This window comes from Magnolia sinica, chromosome 13 (assembly GCF_029962835.1).
Source record: "Magnolia sinica isolate HGM2019 chromosome 13, MsV1, whole genome shotgun sequence".
In the NCBI taxonomy this organism is placed as follows: Eukaryota; Viridiplantae; Streptophyta; class Magnoliopsida; order Magnoliales; family Magnoliaceae; genus Magnolia; species Magnolia sinica.
The window spans coordinates 32,996,384-33,008,660 of NC_080585.1; the positions used below are offsets into that span (position 1 = coordinate 32,996,384).

Here is a 12,277-nt window from a genome sequence, read left to right on the forward strand (position 1 = left end):
TGCAAAGGCAATAGGCCCTGGATTGGATTGAGAGCCTTAATTCCCTCCATCCCCAATATGTCTTGCACTCTCAAGCCCAAGAAATCTGATGGAATTATCCTCAAGACAAGCTCCTTTAAAGGACTGAGCCCAGTCCAATTACGTAGCCAAAAACTGGAGTCCCCTTGACCAATAAGCCACCTAGTTGTTGTCAATGATAGGAAGGAGGCACCTGATTTTCTTGGCGAGGAGGTGGGCGCGCGTGAGGCAACGAAGAGGGGCCTAAATGGGCAGCGTACTTTACTCTGATCAGGTTAGCCCACAAGCTCTCAAGGCTGATGATTCTCCTCAACGTCTGCCTTTGTTGTATGGCTGTTGAAGAAACGGTCGATCACTTATTCCTTCGTTGCTCGTATATTAGGGTTGAAAGTTGGGCGGGTTCAACCCGACCGACCCGACATTGGGTTGGGCTTGGGCAAGATGTATTGGGTTTGGTCTCGGGCTTGGGCTATACAAACACCAACCTGATAAAACTGGGGTTGGGCTCGGGTTGAGGTCTCGGGTTGCCCGACCCAACCTGAACCTGATCAATATATAAGTTCTTTATAAATTAATTATAATTGAGTGCAGATCGTCTGTATTGAAGGTACAGGAAATTTCAATGCCATTGGTCCATGTCATTTCTGATTACTCAAGCTAATAAGATACATTGGATTTCTCTCTCCCAAATAGATTGCTTGATACACAATACAACTTTTAAAGTAGTTGTCCTAGCGCTTGTTTGCTTAGAAAAAATGTTTTTTTACAATAAATAACTACATATATAATTAATAAAATTATAGGTATAAAAAATAAAACTTGTATTGAAAATATAATAGACTAATGTAATAATGAAAATATTAGCATATATCTACCGACCAACCTGGTGAACCCGACCCAACCCGCATGGATTGGGCTTGGGTTGAGAATTCTCAACCCGAGGATGGGTTGGGTTGGGTTAAGGTTGAGGCATAGGAAGATTGGGTTGGGCTAGGGTTGAGCACCAATCCGACCCAACCCGCCCGAGTTCCATGATACACAGTGTAATTTCTTGCAACCATCGTCCTTACCCCAAAGAAAATCTAAGCAAAGTTTCTCCTACTCGTTCAACAAAGTGGCTGGGACATCAGCAGATGCTAATGTGTGGATCGGGATACTCGTAAGGACGTGATTGACTGGAGTGAGCCTTCTAGCTTAGGATAGATACTTGGCAGTCCAACCTTGAAGGCGCTACTGAATTTTTGCCATGAGGGGCTGGAAAATAGGCTATCTTGTAACAACCAAAGAATAGCGGCACTCTAAGGTAGATCAGTGGGGTGTGAGATGCTTGGATACTGAGAATTCTTGCCATTCTTCTTAATTTGATGTTTGACGTGGCGGCGGGAACGATCAGCTTGCTTTTTTCTTGTTTTATCTTCTGGCCTGTCCTTATTTCGAAGGCTCTCAAGAATTCATTGACAATCTTAAGAGAGCTAATAAAACCATTCAGGAAAAGTATCGTGCCATCTGCATATAAAAAGGTGAGTTGCCCCTCCAGAGGGAGAAAGGAGCACAACTACCCGTCGCAACCATGTGATGAAGGCCACGGCTTAAAACGTCCGCCCCTAGAATAAATAGACTCGGTGAAAGTGGGTCACCTTGCCTCAGCCCATTTGAAGAATCCGCAGCTTTCCCCATTAATCAATACCGAAAACCAGCAATTAGACCAGCACTTCTCAATCAACTGAATCCACTGAACACTAAAGCCAAATTTTCTCAACACTGCAACGAGGAAACTCCACTTTACTCGGTCATACACTTTCTCCAAGTCCAGCTTGAGGACCATGTTACCCCCTCTAACCTTCTTATCAATGTCCCTGAACACTTCCTGGGCTAGTGTTATGCTTTCTATGATGGATTTGCCTCTGACAAATGCCCCTTGTTTCGGCGAGATGAGCTTGTGAAGCAGGGAGTTAAACCTATTGGCAATGACTTTGGAGAATATTTTATAAACACAATTACACAGGCTAATAAGACAGAAATTAGAGAACTTATCTGAATTTAGGGATTTCGGGATAAGACAAATGAGGGATGTAGTGTATGCTCTTGGCATGTTTCCTCCATTGAAGAGAGACACCATGACCTGATGAAGGTCCTGACCAACAATCTCCCAACAAGCTGAGAAAAATGCAGTCAAGAAGCCATCTGGTCGTCCTACCCCAAAATCATATATGGCACATCGGATAACTCATTTCAGTTTGCGAGATACGTTCGTTTTAACGTCCTGACGATCCGGATCACTTCCACCTCCGATCGGGCCTTTTCAGGTCCATCTTGGCCATGAAACTATCCGCGACCTGCTCTACATCATACATGGATTGGATGTGGGCCGTACATCATAGTGGCCATATACACTACGTTACATCATAAGCCTCCTATAAAACGGTTCAGGGGGAAGGGCCTCAAGAACTAGTTGCGATGTGTTCTCATAAGGAGTTGACCCTTTAATGATAACACAACTCACTTTTCATTCTTTCTACAAGTTACACCATGTTCCATTGGTGGTGGATGGGGATGACATGCACGTTCACATTTTTCTTCCCAACAACCTTTGCTAGGAAGGAAACTTGAATATGGATTCCCGCCCACTATCAATGGACACTGAAAAATGTTTGGCCAAACGTTTAAATGGTGGGGTCCCATCACTAACAAGTTAGATTTTTGAATAATCTAACTTGTTAATGAGCTAAATCTAGTAATCTTGAACGAGTTTGGTTAATACTCATCTCGAAAAATAATTCAGTTTTTCTTCTCATTATTGTTGTTGTTTATGATGCTATTTGTGTTGAATAGGCAATGGAAGAGGTGGTGGGTTCAGCTGCAGTCGAGATCGGAAAGTGCGCATGTGCTCCTCTTAAGGAATGCACCGGCTATGTTACTCATTTTAATAACAACGTTAAGGATCTGAAAGACTGCGTACAAGATCTGGTGGCCAGGAAGGAGCACATAGATCGATTGGTAAGCACGGGTTGCTCCAATGGTGAAGAAGAAACCCCAGAAGTTAAGCTATGGCTAACACGAGCTGCCGAATTGATACAAAAAGCAGGGACGGTACAGCAAAAAGTGGCAGAAAACAAGGGATGTCTACATTGTCTGAATTTGAGATGGCGTTACAGTATAAGCAAGCAGGCGAAACAGATGACGGACAGCATTATTACGCATATTGGTAAAGTGAATCCAGACAATATTAAGATGACAATGCCCCAATCCCTTCCGACCGTCATAATCGAGGAAGCTCCATCAATCCAGGGTCTACCATCAGTAGAATCATCTCTCCAAGAAGTCATGAGTGCCTTACGTGATGAAAATACCAAAATAATTGGAGTATTGGGCATGGGTGGTGTGGCCAAAACCACCCTCGTGAAAAATGCGAATAATAAGTTATATGGGACACAACAATTCAAAAAAGTCATAATGGTTACTGTTTCAAAGGACGCGGACATCAAAAAGATCCAGGAAGACATTGCAAAGAGAATGGGTTTCAAACTCCAGGATGATACGGAGTCGTCACGAGCAATTGACCTTAGTAGCAGATTAATGAAAGAGGAGAGGTTCCTCATCATCTTGGATGATTTGTGGGAGCCGCTTGTTTTGGCAGAGGTAGGGATTCCCTCTCCAACCATACTCAAGGATTGTAAGATCATATTCACAACAAGGAATAAAGATGTGTGCAAAGGAATGGAAAGCCAAGTCGACATTCAAGTAAAAGTGCTCTCAGATGAGGAATCGTGGAAACTATTCAAAGATAAAGCAGGTGTCATTGTTGATGATCCTTCCTTTCATACCAAGGCAAGGGAGGTATTCAAGGAATGCGCCGGTCTTCCACTTGCAATTATAACATTAGGAAGGGCACTGAGAGGTGAAAGAGATCCTAGAGTGTGGGATAACGCACTATCACAGCTGAAGAAGTCTGCACCAAGAAATATCAAAGAAATGGAGAAAGGAGTGTACCAGTCTATCAAAATCAGCTATGAACGTTTGCAAGCTGAGCTGAAACTAGGGTTCTTGTTTTGCTGCCTGTTTCCTGAAGATCATGATATTCATGTGGACACGATGATTAGATTGTGGAAGGGTGAAGGCTTTTTGGAAGATGTTGAAAGTTGGGAGGAAGCATTAAATAAAGGGCACGCTTTGGTTGAAGAACTCAAATCTTCTTGTTTGTTATTAGCAGGTGAAAAGGAAGGGTATGTAAAGATGCACGACATTATTAGGGATGTTGCCATTTGGATTTCGTCAAAAGAATGTGAGGACTGCAAATCTTTTGTGAGAATCGGATTGAAAGGTTTGCCACAGGGGAAAAGTTGGGAGGAATACAAGAGGATTTCTATCAGGCGATGTGGGATTAATAAACTGCCAGAAGGGATGCATTGTCCTAAATTGGTGACATTGATGATGCCGGGAAATGAGGAGCCGATTGAAATTCAAGGTGGGTTTTGGGAAGCAACAAAAGAACTTCGGGTTCTGGATCTAAGCTATACACTTATCAGTAAGATACCACTGGCAAACCTGGTGAATCTACGGGTGCTTTGTCTGAGGAGCTGCAAGTTTGAAGAAGGGAATTGTTTGTCAGCACTTGGGGGACTGAAGCAGCTTGAATTTCTGGATCTGTCATTTAACTATTGGTTATGCGAGTTGCCAAATGAAATCAGAGAATTGGTCAATCTGCGGAGCTTGGATTTAACAAATACTTTTAATCTTAAAATTGTTCCAAGTGGTGTTATATCAAGGTTGACTCTCTTGGAAGAATTGAAGATGTGGAACAGTTTCCACGAGTGGAAGGCAGAAGAAAAAGATGCAAGCAGCGGCAGCAGTAGCAACGCCTGTTTGAGTGAAGTGGCATCTTTGAAAGAGTTATCTAATTTACATCTCTGGATTGTGCAAGTGGAACGTTTGCCACGAGACTATCCTCTGATTAAACATCTGACGAAGTTGAAGAACTTTTGCTTCTGCATATGCCCAAGGCCTGATTATGGTCGTGTACAACGTGCTTATCCCGAGTCGAACCGTGATGAGTTGAGATATATGGAGATTGTTGGTTGTAGTCTCATCCCCGAATGGGCTCTAATGCTTTTACCACAGACCACCCATTTAAAGTTAAAAAATTGCAAGGGTCAAGAGGCACTTAATCGCGGTGGACGATTCCCAATTTTGAAATCTCTTACAGTTGAGGAATGTGATGATGTGGAATTTGTTGTCAGTGCAAAGGAGTCTCCTGAAAATGCATTCGGTAATCTACAGAGTTTAGAGTTGAGAAACCTGCCAAATCTAAAGAAAGTCCTCACTAAGTATGAAGAGGGATTGCTTCCCACCCTTTTATTTCATAACCTTAAGAAGCTGGAAGTGTACGACTGTCCTAAACTAAAGCATCTACTCCCATCCGTTTTATTGCAAGGAATGGATAATTTAACCAAGGTTAGAGTGTCTTATTGTGGAGGAATGGAGCATTTATTTGATGGACCACCCACGGTGGAGCAACGCAATGATGTGCTCTCCAAACTCGAAACCTTAGCTCTTTCAGATCTCACGAGCATGACAAGTATTTGGCCGATGGGGTTAGTGGTGAATCTCCAAAATCTCGCTACTCTGGATGTTTGGGGTTGCCATGGCTTGAAGAAGAGCGTTGTGTCGGCGATGCAGATGAAGGGTGGGCTCCCTAACCTTTACCAACTCTACGTGTTTCATTGCGAAGGAGTGGAGGAGATCATTTCAGATGTGGTGGATAATGAGGGTCTGCTACCTAAACTAAGAACTCTAGGCTTAACAGATCTACCGACATTGGTGCGCATATGTGGAGGAGAGGCTGATCCCCTGTTGCAACTGGGTTGGAATTCACTGGAACAAATACGAGTGTGGAGATGTGGAGGAATGGAGCATGCATTTGAAGGACCGCCCAATGATGTGTTCTTCAAACTCAAAACCTCGAATCTTAAAGATCTCCATAACCTGACTACTCTCGAGCTTTGGAGGTGCCATTTCTTTAAGAAGACCGTTATTTCGTCGGTTCAGATGAAGGGTGGGCTCCCTAATCTCGTCAACCTCACCGTGAATGATTGCGGAGGAGTAGAAGAGATCATTTCAGATGTGGTGGATAATGAGGGTCTCCTACCTAAACTAAAATTTCTGAGATTATCCTTTCTACCGGAATTGGTGCGAATCTACGGAGGAGGAGAGGCTGTTCCACCGCGGCAATTGGACTGGCATTCACTGAAAATTTTTTATGTGTACGGATGTCCCAAGCTTAAAAAGGTGCAGCCTCTGCAAGGTGGGGCCGACAGTGTGCCGTCGCTTCGAAAGACTAAGGGAGAAAGGAATTGGTTGGAGGGGTTAGATTGGGGAGGAAACGACAGAGTCATCTCCCAATTCCATTCCCTGTTTAAAGAGGTATCGTATTATATTGGAACATATAATGTGTCCAACTAGCGGGACCACAGTTTAAAATTCCATCTAATTGATAACTTCCAAAATATTGAGTTCTTGTTAAATCCAAACCTCCTAACAGGTTGGCCGCATAATGATAATTAATTAATACAAAAATCAGCCCTATCCACTGTTTAAGTGAGCCACACAACATATAATAGCATGTATTTTGAAAACATGTTCATCATGGTGGGGTCAATCCATTGGATGTGTCCCATGAGCGTTTTTAGTTAGAATTTGTCTGATGGATGGACCATAACATGCAGTTCAACCAGTTGGACTCAAGGTATTCTCTTCTTTTGAGGATTGCTTATTGCACAAGCGTGTGGAACCGTACATATCTACGTGCAGGAACACGTGCAAGTAGAAAGCACACGTCTGAGATAGGAGCTTTCCTTAATATTAGAAATAATTCTTAACATCCATCTTGCTAAAACGTCAGAGAATCTCACTCTTTAGGTGTCCCACAACGTACACGGTAAATTGACAGTTTTTCTTACTGGCCATCCATTTGTTATGTAATGCCGTGGCCCACCTGAGGTGTGAAACGACCTGGATTTTATGCCACAATATCTAACCAGTGTAGCACGCTTGATGGAAAGTTCGGATGTCACACATTTCTTACATTGTGACACATACAGTTGTGTATGGTTCCCACGTGCATGTGGAATTAGCCGTTCTCTTTTAATCTTCATGCTTTCTTTCTTCCTCTAGTATGCTAATGCCACATTCATTACATGTTCTAATTTCCTCTTATGCCTCAAAGACTATTTTCGTATTGTTGTTTCTACATCGTGGCCCACCTGAAGGGTGAAATGGCCAGATCATTATCTCAAACACACTACCATAGCCCATGTGGCTGCATGTTTATGGCAGGGTGTCTGTCTCCATACCTGCGGCTTTAGCTAGCCTCTTGATTTCCATTTATGTTATTATTATTATCATCATTTGGGTTGGAATACAATGCATATCAGACTTAAGCTGATGTTTATGTACCATAGATGATGCAGAGGTACTGACGGATGATGAAGATTGAGTGGTGGACGATACAAAGGTACTGAGAAATTGTACGCGTGTGGCATACACATAGGAAAGTTAAAAATGAATTCCAGTTTACATGTATCACCGATCAAAAGCTACATTTGATTGATTATCTAACAGTCACATTGGCTCCAACAAATGGAACCCAAGGGGCCAGTTTTGAATCTATGCATTCTTCAACAGTGGTTGAAGGCCCAAGGCCTATTGTGCAACTAAAATTTCATTCCATTTGTAATAGCCCCAAGTGGATTCCATATGACTGATTTATATCACTTCTGTGGATTCCGTATCATTCTTGCTTGGCATGTTTAGAGAGAGAAGTAATTGCATTGTTTCCAAGAAATCTCTCTCAAAGGAAAGTTTTCTAAGAAGGATTCTTCATCATGTTAGGAGTATGGCTATTTTCATTATCAGCCCAATCATTCCAAATTAGTCTTTGTACACTCTATGTGTCACTTGGTACCTCCTCACCTCTTATATCCATGTTCAAGTGCCTTCTACTCTGCAGAGACAGGGTTGTGAAGCCCCTTCAATCCCGTGCTGTGGATTGTATATATATAATGCTACTCTTTGAGATTTTAGGATTGGTTGTGTGCACCTTTTCTCCACTGGAGAAGCCCTTTAGGATGGTTGTGCCTGTAAAGAGTTGTGCAAGCATTGTGGACCAGAGTATAAGAATTCTACTTTTTAGTTTCTCTAACCTCTGCTTTGTTGTCTCCTCAGGTATGGGTTCATTTAAGGTTTATAATATGAAGACGCTTTCTACTATTCAATACTCAGACTGCTCCTCTTGGCAAATGCAATTCTTCACTCACAATTTAAATTTAAATATCAATTATCTAGGTATCATATCAAGAATTATTTACTCACGAAGGAAGAAAACAATTGAAAATCTTAGTTATGTTCCTTTATCTACTCCCCTTATCTGTCTTCTCCAATCGCTTGAGATGCTAATCATTCTCCATGGACTAGAGTCCTTTCAGTTTGAGGATTGCTTTTGTAAACTTCTAATGTTTTGCTTTTTCCTTGCTCGAGTGGGGGCTTTCTCTCACTAGGCCAGCATATGGGCTGTTTTCTCTTTTCCTAGTCTGGGATGTGGGCATTTTAGTGCGTATATTTTTCTTTTTCTCCTAGCCTGAGATGTGGGTTGCTGCTATCTTTTGTCTTTCGTTCTCTTTTCTTGTAATCTTTTTTACTTTGGTTAGTCTAGATGATAATATAATTTCTTTCTTGCCTTCCAACAAAAACAAAAACAAAAATAATTCCATTCCAAAGTACATCCTATACTTGGGAAAGAACCAAAACTATTCCCCACAACCATGACATTGACTTTTAGCATTATCTCTCAAACTAACAAATGGCTCTTCGTCTTTCATGTGCTACACTAAAGATTCTTAATTGCTTACATGTTCACTAATGCCACACACAGCTATAACTATTCACTATATATCTAGAGTGCACAAAATGGCCCATACACGTATATTCGTGCAAGCACATGTACCAAAGAGTGATATGAGTTTTCCATTAAATCACCCAAAACCTCAAAGCTGTGTGGTAGTGTCTTGCATTTTACTGAGTATCACAAACCACTTTTAATGAGAATTCGTAAATAACAAAAAATAGAGAGCGATTATTGTTCTAGCCCAATGCTGCTCCAATTTCTATCTTAATTTAATAAAGGGATTTATGATGCTTTGAAATGATTCTTATTTAGATTTCTACTGTCAACAATTTCTAACGAGTGAGGACGTGGAGCCCTTTTCACAGCTCCTCAATATCCGTAAGCTTAAAGAGAGAAGCTTTGATATTCCAACAAAATGTCGTGGTTGATATGAAGGCACGGAAATATTCTACATTTGATATATTAAGAGGTTCAGTTAAACTTTTCAAAACATGGCTATGGGACATAGATTAGAAGTTACACTTATTTTCTTTTCTAACCAAGGGATTGGTAGACATTTAATGAATGTTTCAAATGAAAAATAGCCAATGGTATGAATTCAATAAGAAAATGTCCATGGTATATTGGGTAACGATATATTGATTCCCAAGTGGGGTATGGCTAACAGTGGAAAATGTCCACTAATCATAATTTAGAATCATCTAACCAATCATAATTTAGAAATGTCCATTAATCATAATTTAGGTCATGTTTGTGTCATTCTATCAAACACAAGGCCACACGTCTTCGAGGACCTGTATTCGGATTTGGGTGTGTGTATGATGTGCAAGCGTGCTAGAGTCTAGTCGACTCAATGTTTGATTGAATGCTAGTGACCCCCGTACCGAAACGAATACGTTGGAACAGATTCGCAAATCCAGTTATCGAGATAGCCACCAGTTGTAATCAGCGAGAAGGTGATTTGCAAAAGGATAAGGGTTCATCTTTTCTTATGGATTCTTTTTACCTTACAACTTCAATACTTTTCTTTCACCACTGCTAGCATTCAATGTATTCTTAAAGGAAAACTAAAAAAAACTAAAATAATATCAATTTTATTAATATATGAATATGGGTCATTACAATCGACAAAATATCAAATAAACTAGAGAAATAAAAACCGATAATGATAAGTACATGATCTGTCCGTAAGAACAGATAATTGAGGAGGATGGTTAGCAGGATGTGACCAGAACTATAATGTTCTAAGTAAGAACTTAGTTGATCGGGATTTAACAACTTAGGGTCATGGATATTCAATCTATTCTACAGTGTTATTGCAATAGTGTTGGATGGTAATGATTTATGCTAAAAGTAGGATATGTTATGCTAGGATAAAAGTAATGAAAATGTAAAAAGAAAATAGATTATGTTTAACGTGGGCTTAGAGCTTTTGGTTGATTGCTGCTTTTTTTGGCTTTTAAGATGCGGTAGTCTTGTGTAGTCTTCAACATTATGAAGGATTTACATGATCGAGTATATAATTCTCATTGATTCTTTCATGACATTATAGGCTATTGCATATGGCTACGTGTATAAGAGAGACTCTCACTTCTTTGAATCGTGCGTTGGTTAGAGTCTTCCGTCAATGGACTCGCCCTTATGTCACTTGGCTTTGATATCCATAGAGGGTGCTTTTAGCATGACCATTTAATGTTAGATAGAAATATATTTTGACAAGATTTTGGCATATAATGCTGAGAAAAAGAGAGACTTTTGCTTTTTCATATAATACTTTTGATATAATTCTAACATTTAATGCTTTCTCATGTACACGTATCAAACTCCTCTTGAAGTTGATCTACACCACACGTAGCATTGTTTCCATGTGGCATCTTCTATATCCTTTGATCTGGCAGTGTTACGCCAGGTGTAAATAGTATACTCGGTATACAAGTAAGATTTTGTACATTATTTAGCTCATACTACTGACACGTGGCAGCATCTCATTGGGTCCACGTAGGTGTGCCACAGGTCACACAATTTAAACGGCTGAATTTAAAGTATTCCATTTATAATTTTCAGGTGTCTACACACCAACCATCAATCTTACAAGGGTAGGGTATCAAATAACTATCTAATCAAAATAAGTTATCACTACCTAAACATGACATTAGGTTCCCCGATCAAGACATATACATCAGGCCATATCTTGATCATCAACCGATATGTCACAGGCCATATCTTGATCATCAACTTCTATGTAAACCAGACGCATATCTTGATTTGAATGATGTACCATGGGCCTGCTTGTAAAAATTAAAAGCCTAGACATACCATACAATCACTCAGCCCGAACATTATATGATACCTCATGATCCTTTATTTATTTATTTTGATAGATGTATAATAATACCTCATGATTTACTCCCACCAAGTGAAAAAGTTTGGCTTTTCATGTGAAGAAACATTTGGTATTTTGACCAATCCAAGAAGGACAAGATCTTTTTATCACAAAGCACTGCTCACGTTTCTTCTTTGCTACAAAATCTCATGTATACTAATATCTCCCACAGCCCATTGCTGGTGGATGGGGATCATATGCACATTTGAATCTTTGATTCCCTCCATACATTTCGTTAGTAAAGAAACATGCTTAGGAATTCTCACCCATACTCAATGGACAGAGATGTGGCAGTAGGAGCACTAAATATTTTCCTGAAGTATGTTGGAGTTTGTTTTGCCGGTTGCATGTGTCGTTGCCCACTAGCATCCACATGATGACATGATTTGATGGTTCGAACCGTTAATATTCTCACTTCTGCCAGAAACAAGCTATTGTCCCATATTCGTGTTTCAATAATAATCTTGACCATTGATTCTTAGAGTTGAACGTGAGCCAATTGATATTTTCTTTCCAATGTTCTTAATCTATCCACAAATAGTAATGGTCACAATCATCCATCCAGCATAAATTTCTTACAGTGACTCACTTATGATGCTACTTGTTATCGAATGGGCAATGGAAGCAGTGGTTTTTCAATTCTCATCAAAATTGAGAAGTGGCCATGCACTCCTCTAGGGTAAAGATTGGTTGGCATGGGCTACTGCTGATGAAGAAGAAAGCGAAGAAGTTGGCTAGAGGAAGATTATGATGCTAATTGTTATTGAATAGTCAATGGAAGCAGTGGTTTTTCAATTCTCATTAAAATTGAGAAGTGGCCATGCACTCCTCTAGGGTATAAAGATTGGTTGGCATGGGCTACTGCTGATGAAGAAGAAAGCGAAGAAGTTGGCTAGAGCAAGATGTTTATATGGAAGCAGGAGAAAGCAAGAGATGTTTATGTTGCCCATATCCAATTTGACATTATGATATAAGCA

General features: G+C 40.4%; 1 protein-coding gene and 1 long non-coding RNA gene across 6 annotated transcripts in view; one reads left to right on the plus strand and one right to left on the minus strand.

Moving 5' to 3' along the window:
- Positions 1 to 5,721, minus strand: part of LOC131223494 (uncharacterized) — a 77,550-nt gene extending 71,829 nt beyond the window's left edge. Inside the window, exons 1-2 of the long non-coding RNA XR_009160498.1 lie at positions 5,640 to 5,721; positions 5,383 to 5,561 (exon numbers count right to left, since the gene is read on the minus strand). This is a non-coding gene — a long non-coding RNA (uncharacterized LOC131223494). The remainder of the gene's footprint in view (positions 1 to 5,382; positions 5,562 to 5,639) is intronic.
- LOC131223487 (probable disease resistance protein At4g27220) overlaps positions 1 to 8,747 on the plus strand; it is a 36,852-nt gene extending 28,105 nt beyond the window's left edge. For 3 of the 5 annotated variants that reach the window (XM_058218919.1, XM_058218918.1, XM_058218920.1), the window contains 2 exons: positions 2,851 to 6,438; positions 8,239 to 8,747. In XM_058218919.1, coding sequence (XP_058074902.1) covers positions 2,854 to 6,438; positions 8,239 to 8,268 — 3,615 coding nt within the window. In that variant the 5' untranslated portion in view covers positions 2,851 to 2,853 and the 3' untranslated portion in view covers positions 8,269 to 8,747. Of the gene's footprint in view, positions 1 to 2,850; positions 6,439 to 7,486 lie in introns of all 5 variants that reach the window. The other 2 variants (XM_058218922.1, XM_058218921.1) reach the window with 2 other exon arrangements.
- Positions 8,748 to 12,277: the final 3,530 nt, after the last annotated feature.